The sequence below is a fragment of the Oncorhynchus keta genome, chromosome 34 (genome assembly GCF_023373465.1).
Source record: "Oncorhynchus keta strain PuntledgeMale-10-30-2019 chromosome 34, Oket_V2, whole genome shotgun sequence".
NCBI classification, from domain to species: Eukaryota; Metazoa; Chordata; class Actinopteri; order Salmoniformes; family Salmonidae; genus Oncorhynchus; species Oncorhynchus keta.
In genome coordinates, this window is record NC_068454.1 from 68,027,482 (window position 1) to 68,052,320 (window position 24,839).

The 24,839-nt window shown below is 45.5% G+C and overlaps 1 protein-coding gene across 1 annotated transcript; it reads right to left on the reverse strand.

Moving 5' to 3' along the window:
• Positions 1-1,864: 1,864 nt before the first annotated feature.
• LOC118367634 (R-spondin-3-like) lies at positions 1,865-24,636 on the reverse strand. The gene is made up of 6 exons (XM_052494555.1): positions 23,726-24,636; positions 16,535-16,726; positions 16,009-16,152; positions 15,578-15,724; positions 15,074-15,259; positions 1,865-3,470 (listed from the first exon to the last, which is right to left on the reverse strand). Exons 1-6 carry the CDS (start codon positions 23,817-23,819, stop codon positions 3,232-3,234), a joined length of 1,002 nt encoding a protein of 333 aa, XP_052350515.1. The 5' UTR covers positions 23,820-24,636; the 3' UTR covers positions 1,865-3,231.
• Positions 24,637-24,839: the final 203 nt, after the last annotated feature.

Below are 24,839 nucleotides of genomic sequence, written 5' to 3' on the forward strand. Positions count from 1 at the left end.
GTGTGTCAGAACTGTGACTCTGAAGATGAGTCTGATTAGTCAGATACGGATGTACTCGTATAGACTGTTACAAAACTGTGCATTAGTGTGTTCAAACACCTCGTCTGATTTGTTAAGACTTGTGGCAGACCAGGGGGTTGGGTCAAAACCTTTACACAGATCAGACACGGACAGAGTAGGATTAGCTCAGTTTCAAAGGTGTTTATTCAAATAATAGTTCAAAAGAAAAGAATAGGTCTCCACCATGAGACCCTCTCGGGGATACCATCTTCTTGGCTCCTGGTCTTGCTGTTTCCTGTGGGGATCAAAAACTGAACTCACTCCTGTTACCTCCGCAACCGTCCCCAACTATACGAGAGTCCTTTCTTCCCCCACTCTCTCCCTGTGTGCTGCCCATCTGGCAGCTTTATGGGACATGCACAGCAGGTGAGCAATCAGTCCCAATTTGTCAAACAATTAATTATTTGTGTTCTTATTTGTTGATAATCCAATGTGACAACTTACCCGATGCAATGTGACAATTTACCTGCTTATGGGGTAAATTGTCACAAGTGCACACTCTCTATTTAACGGTCTACAACTCCATACTGAAATAAGATATGAAGATGTAATGAATACAACATAAGTGCCCAAGACTTGCTTCTTTCATTTGGTATACATTTATACCATTGTGATGTATTGTCGCCAGTAAATGTTAGACAGCGTGAGAAGTGTGACAACATACCTCACTCTCCCCTACATTAGCTAATAACATGCACAATGCAATCATGTATGTCAACATGTGTCCAATATGTTATTGACACAGACGTGGTGGCTTAGCAGGGAGATTGGTATGCTGTGAACCAAGAGGTTGTGATTTTGCACAATGTCATCAGGTGTCAAATATGTAAGTTGAAAACATTGTATGTTAAAAGCACTGTGTGTGTGTGTAACTGTTTCTACAGCCTTTTTCTGATGGTAAAATAATAATTCTCTAGTTTAATTAACATATGAGACAAAATTGAACAAACACATTTTAAGACCCACTGAATTTTTGCCTACCTTTCCTCATGAAAAATGAAAAGTTGAGTAAACCAACAAAAAGGCCGTGGAACCAGTTACTTAATTATTCATATTTAGTTAGTGTACCCTGCCCTTGAGTTCTCAATTGAATGTATGGACAACAGCTGGATCAATGACTACAATCCCAACACTCGGTTTTAATGTTAAGAAACGTTATTAATCCTTCTCGCAATACGGTTTTATAAACCTTTGGAACTTAACTTTCATGTAAGCGAGAAAGATTATTTCAATTGTATTCTTATTAAATTAAAAAAGATACACTTACTGTGAGCAGTTTTGCAAAATTGCACCTGGATGTTTTCACACACCACACCACCTTGGATAGCACACTTTCTCTCATCTTGCGCTTTCATTTCTATTGGTCCATTCTATTGGTCTATTCCATTCCACATTTCCGACTGGATCGCATGTATTTCTCAAAATACAACTGGGTGCAACTGTCCTAAACTGTGTACAGTAAGTGTATATTTTGGATATAATAGAATATTTCTAGATTATATGAAAGTTAAATTCCAAATGTTACCGAAAGTGTATTTGCATTTAGACAGAGCATTTGGCCAGCGTTGGACCATTCCCCTCACAAGGCTAAACGGGACATACTAATGGCTCAATGTAATGGAATGTCATGGATACGGGTAAGTAAGGTTGTGGTGGATTTGATTCAGCATGTCACTGACAGTTCTTTGACTATCTATGACCATCTATTTAATGCAATTTATGTGAAGGCCAATATAAACTTACAAACAACTGTGTTTAGGATGGATATATCTTCAAAAGACTTGCAAACGCAGTCAATCTGAAATGAGAAAGGCAGGTCTCCAGAGAGTGTTTATTGGTGTAGTTCACAAATAATAAAGGCGCGATTCCATACTAGCCTGTCCCAAAAATATTTAGGTTATCTCCGAATGTTCTAGCTATTTTCACATAGAAACTTCATATGGGAGTAAGGATGTTTGATATGTTTTTTAGATTTGTACCACAAACTATTTTTGTGGGATGAGAGTGGCCAATTTGTCCCTTTTAGACCTATAGATGTCCCCTGTAAGATGATCCACGAACTGTACATGATAAAGACAACATCGTGGTGTCATTATACTCCTTATCGAGTGCTCTAAAATATGGAGTGTCTTGTTTCTGAAATATATATATATATATATTTCAGAAATTGTCCACTTTTATCATGATTTTCCCCCAAATGGTTTGTGATACAAATTGAAAAAGCCAAACATCCTTCCCATGAATAAAGGTTCCATGTGACAGTTGCCAGAACAATCTGAGATACCAAAAATATTTTCAGGCATAGAATTACCCGAAGATAACAAATGAAAAACAAAGACAAGTACAAACCCATTATAGTTTATTTGACATACAGATGCTTTTGATTTCTGCTCAGGTGGCTTTAGTGAAAGCACAGATCCTGCTTACACAGACAGGCAAACTAGCACTTTGTCCAGGACGCTTCTGAACAAACGTGACCGATAATAAGTTGGGTGGAAAACACTGGGGTCCGTCCTCATTCTTTCACAAAATCAATTCAGTCAGTTTGTCTCATGTTTACTATACATCTGAATGCAGTAACCACATCTGACTGTCTGTCTTTTTGTTACTGATATCCCATGATAATTTACTCAGCAAAAAACAACAAACAAAAACATAAAGACAACAACAACAACAATTCTACATAATGTCACAAATTAAACCTACATTGAAACCAAGACGCAAAGTTTGTTTTTAACTGGGCGGGAGCCTTTTAAATAACCGATTCAACAAGCATTTACATTGTCCCGACTCCCAATGACAAACACATCACATTTCAATGTCTCACTCCTCTCCTCTCTGTACAGTCCCATCCAATCACAAGAGCAGTTTTGTTCATTCCCGTCCAATCAACAGCATTCTTGGGTCTCTCTGGTCTGGTGAAACTAGAGGACAGGACGGGAAGGGGGAGGTGGCCTCTCAGTGGTGTGTGGTGGAGGGGGGCAGATAGGTAGGTATGTAGGGGAGAAGTCCTTAGAGTCTGTAGTGGCCCGATCGAGTGACCCCATCTCTCTTGTGCATATACAGTATATATTTAAATAATACAGGTAGCAGCAGCACCCCTTCAGCAATGAGTTGAGGGGGCGAGGGGGACAAAGAGGGGGTGGAGTGAGAGGGCTCCTCCAGGCTCTGTTACTGTTCAGGACCTCCTCCCTCAGGTGAGAGAACAGGGTCTCTGTTTTGGCCTCTCCGGCGTCTTTGCTCTGTCTTGTTCCTGTTCTCAGAGTCCTCCCGGTCACCTGCCTCCCCCCTCTCCCTCTCTCTGTCCTTCTTCCTCTCCCGCCGGTCTTCCCCCTGGCTGTCCTTGTCCCGGCGGTTGTCACGATTTCTCCTTTCGCCCCGCCGCTCACCCTTCCTCCCCTTGCCTTGCCCTAGAGATGGAAAAAAACACAGAACAGAAAACACTTGTTAGTCAACTGCTGGCATCTGGTTAAAAGGTGCCTTTTGAGTTTACCAAGGAAAGAAAACAATTCTGTTTCTATACACAGCCTGTCCAATGTATCAATTTTAAAGTCTCTTTATAATGATTTCTGTTGTAGATTAAACTCTGATATTTTCAAGTGATCTACATGACTTTACACAGAGAGCTGATTGAGGTTCATGGCAGGAGCTGCACTTTCAGATGAGAATATACAGAATAAGATGATTATGAAGAAAGAATGGGTGTGATGATGGCTGTCCAGGGAGTAACTCTGTAGAATGGCACAGTACAAACATGTTCCCCCTATTCACCACTAGAGGTCAGCCTTGCATCACAGACAGTGGCCACACCCTGTGAGCAAGGTTTATTTCAGCTGTTGCAATTCTCCACTGAAAGGCTTTGTCAAAAATAGAATGCCTTTAAATAGTTTATCTGCTCAGTTGATCTGCTCTTTCGCCATCTCATAAACAAATCAATTTCATGGAATGTTGTAGAGGTTACCACTGAAAGCTGAAAAGCCCCACATCATTAATATAAAACATCCCCAGAGAGAGAGAGAGAGAGAGAGAGAGAGAGAGAGAGAGAGAGAGAGAGAGAGAGAGAGAGAGAGAGAGAGAGAGAGAGAGAGAGAGAGAGAGAGAGAGAGAGAGAGAGAGAGAGAGAGAGAGAGAGAGAGAGAGAGAGAGAGAGAGAGAGAGAGAAAATGAAAAGCAGCAGGATTGCGAAACTGCTGAGGTAGGCACGGAGCCCCTCTCTCCCCCTGGCCCCCCTTCAGCCTGTGTCCATTAATCAGCCCAGCCATGCTCTGAGCTCCGCTCCATCCTGACCAGGCAGAGAAGGGCTCGCAGCGCACGCCAGCCCAATGCTGACCCACACATTCCTGGGGTCCAGCCAGTGCGATATAGGGCCCTACCATACAACTCTGTTTAGTCTTCCCTGGCTCTGGTCGGCAGGAATAATGAAAGCACACCAGCCTCAAAGGTGAGACAAAACTGGTGCTGGCACTGGTGCTAGCTCTCCCCAGCTGTAATCTGTATCTGAACTATTTGAGCTCAGGGCAGGAGAGGAGGAGAGGCCCCCATACATCCCACAAGGCCAGGAAGATTGTAGGGTGTGTGTGTGTCCAGTGTGTGTTTATGGCATATGTGTGTGTTTGTATGGTGTGTGTGTGTGTGTATAGTGCAGTGTGAAAGAGGCATTATTGAAAGGGCTTTGGTGGGTTGCTCTTGCAGCAGGAGTGTAGGGTCCAAACAATGTGTGGGGGTGTAGAGAGGGATAGAGAGAAAGTGAGAGCAAGAGAGAGTGAGATAACTAGATAGTGAGAGAGAGAGAGAGAGAGAGAGAGAGAGAGAGAGAGAGAGAGAGAGAGAGACTGGAACAGAGACACAGCGAGAGAGAGCAAGAGAATAATAGAGAGAAAAATAATAATGGAGACAGAGAGAGAGAGGGGGAGACAGAGAGACACACAGAGAGACAGGGAGATAGAGAGAGAGACAAGGAGAAAGAGAGAGACAGGGAGACAGAGAGAGACACTCAGAGAGATGGAGATAGAGAGAGAGACACACAGAGCGACAGGGAGATAGAGAGAGAGACAGGGAGACAGAGAGAGACACCCAGAGAGACAGGGAGATAGAGACACACAGGGAGATAAAGAGAGAGGGAGATGGAGAGAGACAGAAAGAGACAGGGAGATAGTGAGAGAGACACACAGAGAGACAGGGAGACAGAGAGAGAGACACTCAGAGAGACAGGGCGATAGAGAGAGACAGAGAGACTGGGAGACAGAGAGAGACACTCTGAGAGAGAGGAAGATAGATAGAGAGGCATACAGAAAGAGACATGGAGATAGAGAGAGAGTCACACAGAGAGACTGGGAGACAGAGAGAGAGGGAGACAGAGAGTCTTAGAGAGACAGGGAGATAGAGAGAGACACACAGAGGGAGACAATGAGATAGACAGGGAGACAGAGAGAGACACTCAGAGACAGGAAGATAGGGAGAATCACACAGAGAGACTGGGAGACAGAGAGAGAGGGAGACAGAGAGTCTCAGAGAGACAAGGGGATAGAGAGAGAGACACAGGGAGATAGAGAGACAGGGATATATGTATATATATATATTTATAAAGAGAGAGACAGGGATATATGTATATATATTTATAGAGGGAGATAGAGAGACAGGGAGATATAGAGAGACCCACAGAGAGAGAGACAGGGAGATAGACACACAGAGAGAGACAGGGATATATGTATATATATATTTATAGAGAGAGAGAGAGAGAAAGAGAGAGAGACACATAGAGAGAGAGACAGGGAGATAGCGTGAGAGACAGGAAGATAGAGAGAGACACACAGAGAGAGAATGATAGAGAGAAAAAGAGAATGAGAGAGAGAGAATGAGAGAGAGAGAATGAGAGAGAGAATGAGAGAGAGAGAATGAGAGAGAGAGAGTGATAGAGAGAGAATGATAGAGAGAAAAAGAGAATGAGAGAGAGAGAGAGAGAGAGAGAGAGAGAGAGAGAATGATAGAGAGAGAATGAGAGAATGAGGGAGAGAGAATGAGAGAGAGAGTTATAGAGAGAATGAGGGAGAGAGAATGAGAGAGAGAGTGATAGAGAGAGAATGAGGGAGAGAGAGAATGATAGAGGGAGAATGAGAGCGAGAGAGAGAGAAAGAGATGAGCAGCATTCTGAATCTGACTCCGCCCCCCCCCCATCCCACCCCACCTCTGGCTCTTTCAACACAGGAAGTCCCCTCTACACACATTGTTTTGTTTGTCATAACCATTTAAAGATAAGCGGATTAGTCATAATCTCTGGGTTTCCTAAAACCCAAGGCACAACTTCATCTGGGCTTGTGTTGAGGTGATTACTGTGTATGTTTATCAGAGAAGGCTTTTGTCTGTCTGAACTGTGTCTATGAATTCTATAAACTGTCCAGCGATGCAGTGGACCCGAAGGAGACACTTGAATTAAAACACTTTCAACAGAGATTTAGCACATTCTTACCAGCATGGTCATTACCGCTACACTACAGTGGATGACTGGCAGTGTTGTTTGGGATGGTTTGTGTGTGTGTATGTATGTGTGTGTGTGTGTGTGTGTGTGTGTGGGGGGGCAGCTATTATAAAATAAACATTTTGACGTGACGTGTGTCCACATAAAGTATGATCAGGTTCAGGCATGTGGTTTATATAAACGGTAAAATAGAACTGTGAAAAATGACTATAAAAGTCATATCAACAGAGCTGGATTATAAGATTACTGTAACTAAGGACAGCTTTCAAAAGTGTTGCAACTTCACAAGAGTTTATGCAAGTGCTTGGCTTTTACGTTGCTTAGCCCTCGCTAGATATCTCAGCTGAATTGATACTTTCATTGAACTGTCATCTGGCATTGATTATTTATCATTTTTATCATAGAGTTGGGGTGAAAAGGGGAGATATATAGAGAGAAAGTGAAAGAGAGAGCAGTGAGTGTAAGAAAACAGAAATTGTCTCTCGGGATCACCCTCCAACACACACTCCTATGCAGTGCAATTACACTGATATCCCTACAGTGCATTGGTTGCACAAAGTACTAGACATCATGCTGCTCAGTGCTCACTGGTGTGCAGACCGTTTGTGTGTTAGGGTGCCTGTGTGTGCAGACCGTTTGTGTGTTAGGGTGCCTGTGTGTGCAGACCGTTTGTGTGTTAGGGTGCCTGTGTGTGCAGACCGTTTGTGTGTTAGGGTGCCTGTGTGTGCAGACCGTTTGTGTTAGGGTGCCTGTGTGTGCAGACCGTTTGTGTTAGGGTGCCTGTGTGTGCAGACCGTGTGTGTTAGGGTGCCTGTGTGTGCAGACCGTTTGTGTTAGGGTGCCTGTGTGTGCAGACCGTTTGTGTTAGGGTGCCTGTGTGTGCAGACCGTTTGTGTTAGGGTGCCTGTTGTGCAGACCGTTTGTGTTAGGGTGCCTGTGTGTGCAGACCGTTTGTGTGTTAGGGTGCCAGCAGACCGTTTGTGTGTTAGGGTGCCTGTGTGTGCAGACCGTTTGTGTGTTAGGGTGCCTGTGTGTGCAGACCGTTTGTGTTAGGGTGCCTGTGTGTGCAGACCGTTTGTGTGTTAGGGTGCCTGTGTGTGCAGACCGTTTGTGTGTTAGGGTGCCTGTGTGTGCAGACCGTTTGTGTTAGGGTGCCTGTGTGTGCAGACCGTTTGTGTGTTAGGGTGCCTGTGTGTGCAGACCGTTTGTGTGTTAGGGTGCCTGTGTGTGCAGACCGTTTGTGTTAGGGTGCCTGTGTGTGCAGACCGTTTGTGTGTTAGGGTGCCTGTGTGTGCAGACCGTTTGTGTGTTAGGGTGCCTGTGTGTGCAGACCGTTTGTGTGTTAGGGTGCCTGTGTGTGCAGACCGTTTGTGTGTTAGGGTGCCTGTGTGTGCAGACCGTTTGTGTGTTAGGGTGCCTGTGTGTGCAGACCGTTTGTGTGTTAGGGTGCCTGTGTGTGCAGACCGTTTGTGTGTTAGGGTGCCTGTGTGTGCAGACCGTTTGTGTGTTAGGGTGCCTGTGTGTGCAGACCGTTTGTGTTAGGGTGCCTGTGTGTGCAGACCGTTTGTGTGTTAGGGTGCCTGTGTGTGCAGACCGTTTGTGTGTTAGGGTGCCTGTGTGTGCAGACCGTTTGTGTTAGGGTGCCTGTGTGTGCAGACCGTTTGTGTGTTAGGGTGCCTGTGTGTGCAGACCGTTTGTGTGTTAGGGTGCCTGTGTGTGCAGACCGTTTGTGTTAGGGTGCCTGTGTGTGCAGACCGTTTGTGTGTTAGGGTGCCTGTGTGTGCAGACCGTTTGTGTGTTAGGGTGCCTGTGTGTGCAGACCGTTTGTGTGTTAGGGTGCCTGTGTGTGCAGACCGTTTGTGTGTTAGGGTGCCTGTGTGTGCAGACCGTTTGTGTGTTAGGGTGCCTGTGTGTGCAGACCGTTTGTGTGTTAGGGTGCCTGTGTGTGCAGACCGTTTGTGTGTTAGGGTGCCTGTGTGTGCAGACCGTTTGTGTTAGGGTGCCTGTGTGTGCAGACCGTTTGTGTGTTAGGGTGCCTGTGTGTGCAGACCGTTTGTGTGTTAGGGTGCCTGTGTGTGCAGACCGTTTGTGTTAGGGTGCCTGTGTGTGCAGACCGTTTGTGTGTTAGGGTGCCTGTGTGTGCAGACCGTTTGTGTGTTAGGGTGCCTGTGTGTGCAGACCGTTTGTGTTAGGGTGCCTGTGTGTGCAGACCGTTTGTGTGTTAGGGTGCCTGTGTGTGCAGACCGTTTGTGTGTTAGGGTGCCTGTGTGTGCAGACCGTTTGTGTGTTAGGGTGCCTGTGTGTGCAGACCGTTTGTGTGTTAGGGTGCCTGTGTGTGCAGACCGTTTGTGTGTTAGGGTGCCTGTGTGTGCAGACCGTTTGTGTGTTAGGGTGCCTGTGTGTGCAGACCGTTTGTGTGTTAGGGTGCCTGTGTGTGCAGACCGTTTGTGTGTTAGGGTGCCTGTGTGTGCAGACCGTTTGTGTGTTAGGGTGCCTGTGTGTGCAGACCGTTTGTGTGTTAGGGTGCCTGTGTGTGCAGACCGTTTGTGTGTTAGGGTGCCTGTGTGTGCAGACCGTTTGTGTGTTAGGGTGCCTGTGTGTGCAGACCGTTTGTGTGTTAGGGTGCCTGTGTGTGCAGACCGTTTGTGTGTTAGGGTGCCTGTGTGTGCAGACCGTTTGTGTGTTAGGGTGCCTGTGTGTGCAGACCGTTTGTGTGTTAGGGTGCCTGTGTGTGCAGACCGTTTGTGTGTTAGGGTGCCTGTGTGTGCAGACCGTTTGTGTGTTAGGGTGCCTGTGTGTGCAGACCGTTTGTGTGTTAGGGTGCCTGTGTGTGCAGACCGTTTGTGTGTTAGGGTGCCTGTGTGTGCAGACCGTTTGTGTGTTAGGGTGCCTGTGTGTGCAGACCGTTTGTGTGTTAGGGTGCCTGTGTGTGCAGACCGTTTGTGTGTTAGGGTGCCTGTGTGTGCAGACCGTTTGTGTGTTAGGGTGCCTGTGTGTGCAGACCGTTTGTGTGTTAGGGTGCCTGTGTGTGCAGACCGTTTGTGTGTTAGGGTGCCTGTGTGTGCAGACCGTTTGTGTGTTAGGGTGCCTGTGTGTGCAGACCGTTTGTGTGTTAGGGTGCCTGTGTGTGCAGACCGTTTGTGTGTTAGGGTGCCTGTGTGTGCAGACCGTTTGTGTGTTAGGTGCCTGTGTGTGCAGACCGTTTGTGTGTTAGGGTGCCTGTGTGTGCAGACCGTTTGTGTGTTAGGGTGCCTGTGTGTGCAGACCGTTTGTGTGTTAGGGTGCCTGTGTGTGCAGACCGTTTGTGTGTTAGGGTGCCTGTGTGTGCAGACCGTTTGTGTGTTAGGGTGCCTGTGTGTGCAGACCGTTTGTGTGTTAGGGTGCCTGTGTGTGCAGACCGTTTGTGTGTTAGGGTGCCTGTGTGTGCAGACCGTTTGTGTGTTAGGGTGCCTGTGTGTGCAGACCGTTTGTGTGTTAGGGTGCCTGTGTGTGCAGACCGTTTGTGTGTTAGGGTGCCTGTGTGTGCAGACCGTTTGTGTGTTAGGGTGCCTGTGTGTGCAGACCGTTTGTGTGTTAGGGTGCCTGTGTGTGCAGACCGTTTGTGTGTTAGGGTGCCTGTGTGTGCAGACCGTTTGTGTGTTAGGGTGCCTGTGTGTGCAGACCGTTTGTGTGTTAGGGTGCCTGTGTGTGCAGACCGTTTGTGTGTTAGGGTGCCTGTGTGTGCAGACCGTTTGTGTGTTAGGGTGCCTGTGTGTGCAGACCGTTTGTGTGTTAGGGTGCCTGTGTGTGCAGACCGTTTGTGTGTTAGGGTGCCTGTGTGTGCAGACCGTTTGTGTGTTAGGGTGCCTGTGTGTGCAGACCGTTTGTGTGTTAGGGTGCCTGTGTGTGCAGACCGTTTGTGTGTTAGGGTGCCTGTGTGTGCAGACCGTTTGTGTGTTAGGGTGCCTGTGTGTGCAGACCGTTTGTGTGTTAGGGTGCCTGTGTGTGCAGACCGTTTGTGTGTTAGGGTGCCTGTGTGTGCAGACCGTTTGTGTTAGGGTGCCTGTGTGTGCAGACCGTTTGTGTTAGGGTGCCTGTGTGTGCAGACCGTTTGTGTTAGGGTGCCTGTGTGTGCAGACCGTTTGTGTTAGGGTGCCTGTGTGTGCAGACCGTTTGTGTTAGGGTGCCTGTGTGTGCAGACCGTTTGTGTTAGGGTGCCTGTGTGTGCAGACCGTTTGTGTGTTAGGGTGCCTGTGTGTGCATACGGGGGAAACAGTTTTGCCCGCTGTCAGAGAGGGGATGTGCAGGAGCATAATTAGTCTAATGACGCAGAGGGGGCAACATCCTCCATGGCAGGCACACTGTCGTCCAGGGGGCTTTTGGTGGGAGCCAGGCTGGGATTAAAGGCTCTGGGCTGTCCCACAGGAGAAATGCCCGGAGCTTTGAAGGCTACGGGACGCCTGTCCCGCTCCCCTTCGCTGGGGGACGGGAGGGGGCTACCTTCTAGCTGGGTTAGATAGATAGGGGAACGGTGGTTTGGAGGACAAATTAGCCGCAGTTGTTAACACAAAGGTGACAGCAGGCAGGCAGGCGAGGACATGTATGTTAACATTTACGACAACCAAGCATGTTGAAGGAGGGGGAGGAGGACACTGTACACTGAAAAGACATGACACCTCTGACTACTGTAGCTCAACAGAGCTTACTAGAGATTAAACGACCAAATCAGAGTTGTGTTAAAGAGGAAGAGGGAAAGTGAGGGTTCTTGCCCTGTGACTCATTCTGTGACATTCCATATTTCTCTAAGTACTGGACCTGTTTAAAGTCCAGCTCCTGTTGTCATTTTTGTGGATAAGGAGCATAAAACCTCCTTGATTCATATTGAGAGTTCCTGTTCTCTGATTCATAAGGAGGGGGAGGACTGGGGGTGACATGGAGGTTACAACGTTCTGTTTAAAAACAGAAAAGACTGATGGAGAGAGCCAGAAGAGAAGAAGTTAGAAAACAACAGCCATTACGGAGAGCTGGAGAGAGACGGCAAGAGAGACGGGGAGAAAAGAGAGGGAGAGAAAAGAGAGGGAGAGAAAATGGGGAGAAAAGAGACAGAGAGAGAAAAGGGGGAGAAAATAGACAGGGAGAGAAAAGGGGGAGAAAATAGACAGGGAGAGAAAAGGAAGAGAAAAGAGACAGGGAGAGAAAATGGGGAGAAAAGAGACAATGAGAGAAAAGGGGGAGAAAAGAGACAGGGAGAGAAAATGGGGAGAAAAGAGACAATGAGAGAAAAGGGGGAGAAAAGAGACAGGGAGAGAAAAGGGGGAGAAAAGAGACAGGAAGAGAAAAGAAACAGGGAGAGAAAAGGGGGGAAAAGAGACAGGGAGAGAAAAGGGGGAGAAAAGAGACAGGGAGAGAAAAGAGACAGGGAGAGAAAAGAGACAGGGAGAGAAAAGGGGGAGAAAAGAGACAGGGAGAGAAAAGGGGGGGAAAGAGACAGGGAGAGAAAAGGGGGAGAAAAGAGACAGGGAGAGAAAAGGGGAGAAAAGAGACAGGGAGAGAAAAGGGGGGAAAGAGACAGGGAGAGAAAAGGGGGGAAAAGAGACAGGGAGAGAAAAGGGGGAGAAAAGAGGCAGGGAGAGAAAAGAGACAGGGAGAGAAAAGGGGAGAAAAGAGACAGGGAGAGAAAAGAGACAGGGAGAGAAAAGGGGGAGAAAAGAGACAGGGAGAGAAAAGGGGGGAAAAGAGACAGGGAGAGAAAAGGGGGAGAAAAGAGACAGGGAGAGAAAAGAGGGGAAAAGAGACAGGGAGAGAAAAGGGGGAGAAAAGAGACAGGGAGAGAAAAGGGGGGAAAAGAGACAGGGAGAGAAAAGGGGGAGAAAAGAGACAGGGAGAGAAAAGGGGGAGAAAAGAGACAGGGAGAGAAAAGAGACAAGGAGAGAAAAGGGGGAGAAAAGAGACAGGGAGAGAAAAGGGGGGAAAAGAGACAGGGAGAGAAAAGGGGGAGAAAAGAGACAGGGAGAGAAAAGAGACAGGGAGAGAAAAGGGGGGAAAAGAGACAGGGAGAGAAAAGGGGGAGAAAAGAGACAGGGAGAGAAAAGAGGGGAAAAGAGACAGGGAGAGAAAAGAGACAGGGAGAGAAAAGGGGGGAAAAGAGACAGGGAGAGAAAAGGGGGAGAAAAGAGACAGGGAGAGAAAAGAGGGGAAAAGAGACAGGGAGAGAAAAGGGGGGAAAAGAGACAGGGAGAGAAAAGGGGGAGAAAAGAGACAGGGAGAGAAAAGAGACAGGGAGAGAAAAGGGGGAGAAAAGAGACAAAGAGAGAAAAGAGACAGGGATAGAAAAGGGGGAGAAAAGAGACAGGGAGAGAAGAGACAGGGAGAGAAAAGAGACAGGGAGAGAAAAGAGACAGGGAGAGAAAAGGGGGAGAAAAGAGTCAGGGAGAGAAAAGAGACAGGGAGAGAAAAGGGAGAGAAAAGAGACAGGGAGAGAAAAGGGGGAGAAAAGAGATAGGGGGAGAAAGGAGACAGGGGGAGAAAAGAGACAGGTGGAGAAAAGATACAGGGAGAGAAAAGGGGGAGAAAAGAGACAGGGAGAGAAAAGAGACAGGGAGAGAAAAGGGGGAGAAAAGAGACAGGGAGAGAAAAGGGAGAGAAATGAGACAGGGAGAGTAAAGAGACAGGGAGAGAAAATTGACAGGGAGAAAAAAGGGGGAGAAATGAGACAGGGAGAGTAAAGAGACAGGGAGAGAAAATTGACAGGGAGAAAAAAGGGGGAGAAAAGAGACAGGGAGAGAAAAGGGGGAGAAATGAGACAGGGAGAGAAAACAGACAGGGAGAGAAAAGAGACAGGGAGAGAAAATGGGGAGAAAAGAGACAGGGAGAGAAAAGAGACGGGGAGAGAAAAGGGGGAGAAAAGAGACAGGGAGAGAAAAGGGGGAGAAAAGATACAGGGAGAGAACAGGGGGAGAAAAGAGACAGGGAGAAAAGAAGAGAGAGAAAAAGAGTGAGAGCTCTTTCTAGAGAAAGACAAAACTTGGCTGGAGAAATAACAAATAAACCTGGTCTGGGGATGGACGGAGGCCCTTGGGGAGTGATGGAGGGAAGATGGAGGGCTGAAGGGATAGAGGGAGGAGGATGTATCAGTGTCTGAGGGGCTGGTGGGGATTAGAGCGAGCTGGCGGAGGTCGGACCAGTGACCCCGTGGCGTATGCGGAACGTAAACACGGAGCGGAGGGGACGCGCCAGAGCAGATAATTAGCTCTGCTCACTGGATGTTCCAGGAGCCGGCCGGCCGACCCGGGGGAAGCAGCTGGGTAATCACACGCAGGGGCAAGGTCGATAACCGTGTGTGTGTGTGTGTGTGTGTGTGTGTGTGTGTGTGTGTGTGTGTGTGTGTGTGTGTGTGTGTGTGTGTGTGTGTGTGTGTGTGTGTGTGTGTGTGTGTGATAACCAGGCCTCGGCCTACAGTGTGTAACCGGCACCCACCCACACACCTACCCACCCACAGCTCTGGCCTGCCTCCACCCCGCTGAGGCCGATCAGCACAGCACCGACTCCACACTAAGACCCCCACTCCACCACGGGACAGGGGAACAGGAGCCCCATTCAGGAGGAAGGAGGGGTGGTGTGTTTTTTTTGGGTGTGCAAGAGAGAGTATCAGCAGGGTGGAGAAAAAGGGGAGAAAGAGAGAAAGACGACAGTCTGGGGGAGGAGCAGAGGCCACATTTCACAGCCTAAATGACAGATTCAACCCAACCAGGACTCTTTACAAATTACCGCCTATGGTTTTTAAAGGGACAAGTTGATGTGTGTGTGTATTCAGATCTGTGTGTGTGTTGGCAGCTGCTGTTATTAGTCTAAACTAATGCTGATTCCCCCCGTTGCCTCATGGCTCCCCAAGGGAGGATGTTTGAGGAGTCTGTGTGTTTCTGCTTCACAGTAAACTTTTCTGCTGAATCGCTACTGAGGGGTTGTGTTTGTGCTGTAAGTAAGGCTGCCTAGAGGCCCTGGTGGGCTGGGGAGCTAGGGGCCTGGGGGGCTCGAGGGCTGAGGGCCTGTTGTCTGACCCTTAACACTACAGTCAGGGCCGGCTGAAGGATCAGTCTCCCCTCAGCCACCAATGACAAACAAACCACATACAAATATAATAAGCAACAAGCAAATATGTTTTTATGACCCCAAACTCCTTCTTACAAACACTCTTTCTGTTTGGCTTCGGTTGAAAACATATTTTTGGGAATTCATTAGAAATCATCAGATCAATGTTTACGAGGACAAATCGAGTGTTTTGACATATTTTTATAATCAGTAAAGTCTGGATTCGGACCGTTAGAGCAACAACACACAGGCGTTTCACCATTATCCACTAAACCATAATGCATATTCTTAAAGTCAACAATTCAGGTCCCTTAAGGAGAGGAGAGGAGTGGCAGATGACTGACCAGTCATTTCAGATTATAGTGTAGAGACAAAGTTGGTTCTGGAACTCTAGCCTACAACTGTACTAACAATGGAGCTAGTGACCTGTCCTACTACTGATGATCCCCGTATAGTTATTATAGTATTTACCTGGACATCGCCTCCTCTTCAGGACACACTCTTTCTTTTCCCAGATGGGGGGACAGAGTTTTCCGTAGGCGGAAGGGAACTGGACAACTTCCCTGGTCCTCGTCTCCTCACCCCATTTAAATCCACAGGTTTTCCCTGACCGGGAGCAGGGGCTCCACTCCCCCCACTCACCCACCGCGCAGTGCACTGCACAAATGATTAAGAAAGAGGAGGAGACACACACTGTATGTTACACGAGGCATAGACCAAAGATATTCACAACCAAAATTCACATATAGAAGGGCAAAGACACTGTAAAGCATTTGAAGTAAACACCAGTGGAGGCTAGTGCCACTTTAAATCGGAGGTTGGGCTTGTTTTTGTTGATTGTTTTGGCTGGATACTAAGCACACCATGTGTTTGATGTGTTCCATACCTTTCCATTCCGGCCCAATGAGCCCATCCTCAGATTTCCCCACCAGCCTCCACTGGTAAACACTCTCTCCTCCTTGTTCTGGAGCTCACCTTGAAGGGAACACTCCATGAGTTTGTCGTTTGGTTCAAACTCGTCTGGACAGACGTGGTGACACTTCCCCAGCAGCAGGTACATGCCTGGTCTGCACCTCGTACATGTGTCATTGATCAGACAGGCATCACAGTCCGCAGGACACTCTGAAACACCAACACATACATAATATTACACCTGCACTGGAATCAAATCACATCAATACACACGACAAAGACCTTTACAATTACATTTAACCTCATTCTTCCATTCTAAGAAAACCAAATGCAATACGATATGCTATTTTATCTCCACAGTTTTCATCATGTGATTGAGACATAGAAACAACTATGTAACGCTAATACACTACACTAGCCTTCTCTTTGTAACGTGTCTAACACCAACACCATCAGGACTTGATAATAACGTAACAGTCTAATATTGTACTCACTGGGAACACATTCCCTTTGTGTGTCGCTGCAGACCAGGCTCTCTGGGCAGCTCTCCTGACACTTGCCCAGGTGGAGATAGTACCCCGCTCGGCACCGCATGCAAAGGTTCTTATTGAAGCAAGAATCACACTCCGGCCTGCACTCTGAAACACCCAGTCAGTCAGTCAACAGCCTGCAAGATTATGTTGCTCTTGAAGTGATTTGTTGAACATGCAGTATGTTAGAATGAGAAGCACTCTAAAACAGGACAATTGGCTGCACATCGATGCACATCCCTTTATGAGATTTTAGTGTACAAAATAATAGAAGATCATGCATTTGGAGTGACTGGCATGCAGTGCTACCAAATAGACTTAATACATACACTAAAACACAGATTAAGCCTAGTCCTGGACTAAAAAGCATGGACTTTCTCAGTTGAAATAGCTTTTTAGTCTAGGACTAGGCTTAATCTGTCTATGTAAACCGTCCCTTAGTGTAAATGTAGAGGTAGGTTTCGTCTTTGGTAATAGCCATGCAACTTACTTGTGCATGTGTTTCTGTCTGGTGAGCGGGTGCCGTAGAAACCGCTGGGGCAGGAGGGCAGACACACCCCCATCTGCCTCATCCCATTTCTCTCCAGGAAGATAAAGAGGCGGGGCTTACAGGACAGACAGCCATTGTAATCAGAGCAGGTCAGACAGCCTCCCTGGCACCCTGAGCTCACCCCTGGGTTCTCTGCAGGTAAGACGGAGGGAGATGATGTGGCACAGAAGGACAAAAGTCAGTTTAGACATTTTACTTTGTATGTGTCTCAAATGGCACAACATTGACTTCATAGTGCACTGCAGAAGTAGTGACTACAGGAATAGGTTTCCATTTGGGAAGCAACCATACAATCAGTTGGCACAGGGTTTCTCAAACTTTTTGGGATACGGTACCCCCCCAATCACATTTGGATCTGCCTGAAGTACCCCACTCCTCCTGTACAACTGATCGTTTGGCATATGGGTCCTTTCCAAGTACCCTGTGTACAGGCCAGGTTGGCAGGTACCCTCACAGGGTACTGCTACCCAAAGATGAGAAGCACTGATTAAGCAGAGACTCTTATCCAGAGTGCTTTATAATAACATGAGTGTATTCAACTAAAGTAATTGAGACAACGACATGATCATTGCAAAAGGCATTGTCTTATGTCAGGTGGCATCACTCCTACGTGATGATCGTCCCTAAACTGACATGGTACTGTATCTGACTTTAACAATATACAAAAGATGCATCATCACCCAGCCACACTAAACCAACCAACAACGGTGGAACAGAGGAACATCCCTCATGTTGTTACACTATCATTTACATTCAATAGAACTAATGTGGAAATGGAGATATCCTACGTTTTTAAAAGAATCGACAATGCCAATCCAAGTTATAGTTTTAATATATTACTGCGGCTGTGAGACAGATGAAGGTGTTAACCAACACTGCAACTTAACACGTCACACGTCAACATATCACAAATCAACTACGTCTCTCTCTCTCTCTGTCTCTCTCTCTCTCTGTCTCTCTCTCTCTCTCTCTCTCTCTCTCTCTCTCTCTCTCTCTCTCTCTCTCTCTCTCTCTCTCTCTCTCTCTCTCTCTCTCTCTCTCTCTCTCTCTCTCTCTCTCTCTCTCTCTCTCTCTCTCTCTCTCTCTCTCTCTCTCTCTCTCTCTCTCTCTCTCTCTCTCTCTCTCTCTCTCTCTCTCTCTCTCTCTCTCTCTCTCTATGCCAATTAAATAAAGAGGGACTACTGCTTACATTTAAACAAGTATAGCTCTTCAGACTATATGAACTGTTTGTAGTCTATGACTTCTATCCAACTACCGCAACGAGGATACCAAATAGCCAACAAAGCGTTTGGATGGTGACAAAATGCTACAGATTTACAGATTTTTCTGGGAACAATGACCATAGAACAACTCAATACTAAACGTGACAGGCAACAAGCAGGCCTGTGGACTCTCTTGGAGGGAAAAATAATCAAATGAGACGTCAAGCATACCAAGGTTCGCACGCAATGCCAGAAGCCGCGCACTTCTTATTCTCGCTCTCTCCACAGAAGGAGTACAGTTTATTCCTGGTACTATGACTAAAAGGACGAAACAATTTGGCAACATGATCAATATTCAGACAGACCTCCAGCTGACTGTCTGGCCATGATACTGCAAACACAGCCAAATGAGTAAGATGAGTAATCGGCACTGGCACTGATAACTTTGCAACATGTCTCAAATTCATCTTCATTATGCTCCGTGTTGAAGATAAGCCTATCTGTCGACCCACATCGTTCACAGGGTCGACTGTGTTAGAAACAGGGAAAGGCTGAGCTTTCATTATGACTGATGGTAGGATTAGAAAGGGATTGCAAAACTGCCTGTCTGTAGGCCTATACATCCTACTCAGATAGCAAGCCTTGTGTCAGAGATATTTCCATAGGCTCAGAAAAAAGCCCTGCCAGAATGTGAATAAAATCCAATTTCTCTATTGGTTGGTGTGGAGGTTGGCACCTGCTCATGTTGAAATTATTAACATTTTATGTACGCAAAATGTTCACAGGAAAGTGTTATTACTCAGACTTTGGAGTTGGTCTCCAGGTTAAAGTCCTGCATAAATGTATCCAGTCTCTACTATAATAAGGAGGCTATAAAATGCCCAGGGTAGGACAGTGCCTTTGAAAGAGGGATAGTGTCATCACAGTATGTGAGACATCACAGTATGTCTACAGGCAAATGGGGAACTGAGCAGAGGCTCCATTACCACAAACTGTCATCTTGGACTGGGCATAAGTGAAAACTCATGCGTCCTGACTGCCGCTGCTGATTTAAGCTATGTGTGACTGATTTGTAGGGCAGGATGTCAAATGGCTTAACTCTCAACTCTTGTTGAATTACAGAGCTTGACCTCAGAGGACGGTGGAGATGAGGACAGACTGGTTGAGAGGAGAAGAGGTTGGGTATGTACTAGGACTACCAGCAGGAGCTGCAAGTGAGTACCTGACTGAGGATATATATTGCTATTTCACACTACTGATCCAAGCTGAACTGAGCTGTATTGTGCCTGGTTATGCATCTACTGTTCCTTAGTTGCTGGAACCATGCAGGAAAGCACATGTGAAAAGATCATATCTGAGCCAGCACATTATAGTTTGGGTTGGCACGATGTGAAAAGGGTACTAGCAGGTGGCTCTGGGTTACTTTAAACCAGGAGTGCTCAAACTTTTGGGATTGGTGGGACAAAATATAATCTGAGTGGTGGGCCGTGGGCCAAACAAATGTACATGATTTATTTAAAATCAAGGTAAACAATACCCTTTTAGGGTCGTGAAATAATAGCTTTTTTGAAGGTAATCATAAAATGTCACTTCAAACATTAATCAAATGATAGCCATATAACTTGACACACATTCTGATTACCACCCACTGGGCAAAAACTAGTTGAATCAACATTGTTACCACATCAAATTGAATGTGATGACTTTGAAATAACGTGGAAAATTGATTGCAAAAAGTTACCAACGCAAGTGAATTTTGACTTTATTTTACACACATGTTTACCGAAATCCAACTATGTGGTGATTTTTGTTGTTGTGGTTGATTTCACGTTGAAATCATGTTAGCTGGCAACTCAAGCAAATGTAAAACAGAACTAGACGTTGAAATGACTTCTGTGCCCAGTGGGCAGATGTATTACATTTTTTGACCATTGTAGCATAGAAACTGCAACCACGTTTCTATGTTCATAAGGCTAATGATTTTAATGTGTGCAGGTTTTGGGGGGGCCGAAGCCCCCCACTTCGCATGCAAAACATTTTAGTGGCCCACCTCTTGGCTGCGGAGAGAAATATTTGCAGCTTTAAAGTTAATGGGATTTTCAGCAATTCTACAAATGTTTCCATGGGGCAGAGAGGAAATGTTGCAATTCTTTTCTATGCTACAATGGTAAAAAATGCAATACATCTGTCCACTCAAGAGCTGGGTCAAAGGCCAGAGAATGGCATGCATGGTACCTGATGCAATGACAGGGAGAACCTCACTGAGTCAGATATTTTGAGCTCATTTAGTAGATGTCCCTTGATGGTTAAGGTAAGGGTTTGGGGAATGTACGCAGATCCTATATCAGTTCTTAAGGGGAACATCTCAGGGGCAACTTCTGGGATTGCGACACATGGTAAGAGCTAGTCTCAGTATTCACCACTGCAGAGCTACGCAAGGAGCATATCAGTGTGTGCAGTAGGTGTTTTATCCTCCTAGTTCTCTGGCATATCGTGCCGTGGGTGAGTTGTTGGCCTTTTCTCCCTCCTTCACTTCAGGGTTAGCTGCCAGATTGCAATAGATCACAGAGATTGTGTTTGAAATATTTTAGCAATCTTTACAACTGCTGTCCATTTGCCCACATGTGTTCCTGCCAAGGCCCCCTAATTCACAGAACCCTTAACACAGAGGAATTTTGCCTGCCCTTGCCTACAGTAGCTCGCACTGACACAACAGGTCAATCCCATGGTAACAGAATTATGCTAAGACTCTGATTTTTCACTTTAAAATGAATGCCAAACAAAAACCATTGATTTCAAAGTTTAACAATCGATAGAACTCTATGCATAATGACTTCTTTGAACAATTTACATAGGACATTTTTAAAAATCTACATTTTCTGGAAAATCTGTGCAGATTCAAAGTTCTTCCTGGAAATGGGTTTTTGTAACATTGTCAGTGGAAATTGTTAAAAGTAGTCCTTGTGTATATAGTTTGAAATCAATGTTTTCTGTTTGGTATACATTTTAAAGTAAGAAATCTGAGTCTCAGTGTAATTCTGTTATCATGGAATTGCCCAACATCAATTAGGCGGCTTGCATACCCACAACAAAATTGTTCTTGCATGAGGTCTGTCCTGTGAGGTCTGTCCTGTGAGGTCTGTCCTGCGAGGTCTGTCTTGTTAGGTCTGTCTTGTGAGGTCTGTCCTGTGAGGTCTGCACTGTGAAGTCTGTACTGTGAGGTTTCAATTGCCTGAACTGCTTGAACCACTTGTAAAGTTAAAATCATTGACCACAAGATGAAAACAACCATGATTATTTTGAGCATCATGTGTAGATATAAACAAAACGGCTAACAGCAGAATGATGAAGGCAAACACGCATAGGGCACAGACCTAAAAAAAAATAAGTTAGCCTTTCCAAGATGTTTTCTTAATCAAACGCTGTAGTGTTGAACCTCTGCATATCTCCCCCTCCTTTAATTTCATTATCTGTCCTTCTTTCCCTTTATTAGGAATCCAATCTGTTATTCACACCTAGTGTCTATTTTAGACCCACTATAAATCATTCTGGCATCTATTCTAGAACACATAGAAATCATTCTGGCATCTATTCTAGAACACCTAGAAATCATTCTGGCATCTATTCTAGAACACCTAGAAATCATTCTGGCCTCTATTCTAGAACACACAGAAATCATCTGGCATCTATATTCTAGACCACATAGAAATCATTCTGGCCTCTATTCTAGAAATCATTATGCTATCTTGTGTTTTCTCGCAGGCATTCATATCTCTCATTTGTGGATACATCAAGGGCAGAAGGAAGTGGACTGTTTTTGGCCAGTTGACTGCATGGTCAGGTCCCTGACTGAGAGCTCATTCACCCTGCTCTCTCTGTCTAACTATCACAGATAGTCATATGTCAGGTCGGCCTCCTTCAATTAGCACCAGCTAAGTAGGCTGCGATGCACGAGGGGAGGCCCACAGTTTGTCTATCTGGAATGCACCCACAAACCAATGTGGACCCACAATTTCTACGCAGGCATGTAGGGTTTAGATAAGAAGATGATATATCAAGTTGAAGTAGTGGTTCTTAAGAGGTTAAACACTTCTCCAGGCAATGCATATGAGACGCACCCCAAAACACTGCTATTGTTTGTTACCAGCCTACCTTTCCAGATAACAATCCACCTGGCAACAGGTGATGCATGCAATACTCAACCATTCTACTAAGGCAGAAGAGCACATCTGGAAGCTCATCTGGAACTTCAATATAGTGCAGAGAGAGAATAATAAAGCAAGCTCCATGGTACTACTGACAAGATACAGGGTGAGACCTGTGGAGTTACTTGACACAGAACATGATATCTATTAGGCTTAAAGAAAGATGCTGAACGGATACCTTCATGCAGAGTTCTCCAACTCTGGTCCTGGAGAACTACTGGAAGTGCTGGCTTTTGTTCCAGCCCAGCACTAACACACAGAACTGGGGTTGGAGAACCCTGCCATGGTCAATGTTGCTGATACTCTGAACATCTAGGAAGCAAAACAAAAAATAAGTAAAGTGTCTACTGATTTACCTGAGCTTCTTTGTTGTGTTTTGGATATGATGATAGTTTTGCTTCAGAGCTTTGAAATACTGTAAATAATTTCATACAAGATACTAACCCCTCTGAATTTCTAACTGAAAAATGGTTGCATTCTGAATTGCCAACTAAATATGAACATATGAGTTCCCTCTTCCATTTTTTCAACACCACAAAAAATGATCACCACAGAAAGTCACAGTTATGGTAAACAAAGAAAATGTGTTACAGCTTTGGCAATTCTACACAGAACGCCCTTTAAAGATGAACATGGCCAGGCTTTCATGTATTTTCACATTAGATGCACAATCTTATATTCTACATGTATTACAATCAAGAAGATAACTGTATCAGCATCCTCTAACAGCGGTTAGATGGCACGCGCTGCCACATGCTTAAAGCTTCTACTCAGTGTTGCACGGAGTTTGTCAAGGAAGCATAAGCCCTGCAGACATTCCATAACATCAGTGAAATGCAAATATAATACACTTCAGACGAACTTTCTATGTAATGAATCATTTAGATCAGAATATTATAACATACTTTTGTCGGCAGACATGCCGCGTTAAAGAGTGCTCTGCCACTGGCCGCTAGAGAGCGATGGGATCTAGGGGATGCAGCGTGCACTGCGGACGGAGCTTTGTGGAATACACTTCTAAGAAAACTTTCAGGGAACACTGACTGGTTGAATTTCATCAGTAAAAATTGACAAACCCGATGGTCATGTAATGTTGAACGCCATGCAGTCCAATGATTGACTGCGGTGTGGTTGAGGACGAAATGTGCGTACAATTGGCTGCTGCAGAGAGTAAAGTACGCATATTGCTTTTGTAGACAGCATATAGTGAGTTCCACAGAGGCATGTTGCCTAGTGATTAAAATGAAAGTTTATTGATCTGAAAACAACACATATTTAGATTGGTCGAGTTGCCTTTGATTATAACTAAATGCGCTGTACTTAAAAAACTGTATCATATTATAAATGATAAGCTACCCACCGTTTCAACATTGTTTTGACACATTCATTTATGGGAAGTTTCATATGTTGTAATAGAGATTGAACCACAGGACTATGTTATTACATCTCCACCTCAACCAAAAAACATTACAACCCAATTAGGCATATTTCCTAAAGATCTTTCATTGTAAATGTCATTGTCAAGTATGAGATGTTCAAATCATATCGGTTAACCTTGATACAGTACTCATATTGTTATGTTATTTATACATCTACATGAAAAGATGTATGTCATATGGTATGATAGGCACTACAACACTACAGTAGGGTTCAATGGAACAGAGACTAGGAGCATGTGTGTGCGCGCGAGCAACTCACTGCATGCGCGGGCGCTCTTTACTCACGTTTATGTTGCCGATACCTGGAGGGTTGCTGCTGACAATCAGTGTATTCCATGCAGTGCAAGATCAAAACAAAGGAGATCAGTTGTAATTGCATAGTAACCCGGAGATGATGACTTGAATAGCCAATGTCAATGTCCTCCAGAAAAGTGCAGCTTTGATTCCACTTTTATGAGAGGGAATGTGTTGTCTTATTCCTGGAAAGAGCAGAATCCCCTGCTCTGCGCAGAGAGTGATGTCTGATTTACGATGGCCCAATGACACCTGGGCCGTTTAGACAGTAACATCCTTGATAGAATCCTCATGTGTGCCACAAAGCGAGACCAAATCAGGTATCCGTAGTGAGCATATTCCCACAACCAAACCGTTAGATTATCATCCACCGCGGGAAAAATAAGATACTCAAAGAAAGAAAGCGTAGATCATATAATCGAGGCTGGCATATTGATACAGTTTCAGTTGTCTTCCTGTATCCTCCACTGATACTCTCTCGAAGTTCGCCGCACGTCCAGGTGTGAGGGCTACTTTATTGTGCCCTGCGTGTAGGAGGTCATCGCGTCATCCCCATCATCTAACAAGAGTAGACAAAAACTGGGAGCCGCGCGCGTCACTGGCAGCAGCGGCACCTAACTGTAATAAAGTACCAAGATTCGACGAGGTGAGAACCAACTTGATTGTCGCGCACTTCTCGTTGTTCGACAGTTAAAGCAAAAATAATCTGCGTAGTTTCATCTCTTTTCAGTTTTGCGTGCAATACTCATTCCCCCACTCCAACTCGCTCTCTTATGACTTCAGCCCTCTGCGGTCTCCCTCTACACGCTCGAAAGTTTATTTAGAGGGCAAGCACCCCCACGTTAGATTTCCTTCGTGTTTGACCCCTCCGTTGAGAAGCCTTTTACTTGGCATGGTGTTGATAATGTGTTTTTGGGAAATTGCGCTGTTTTACGCACGTAGTATTTCTATGGAATTTCAGATATTCACTGTTTATGGCCAAATAGTCCTTTTAATTTCGATTTTATGATACACTTATATTATTATGATTATTATTATTATTATGTTTGATTACTGTTATTTCTGGCTACAGAGAAACACACTTTAAACGTTTTAATTGTTTCTA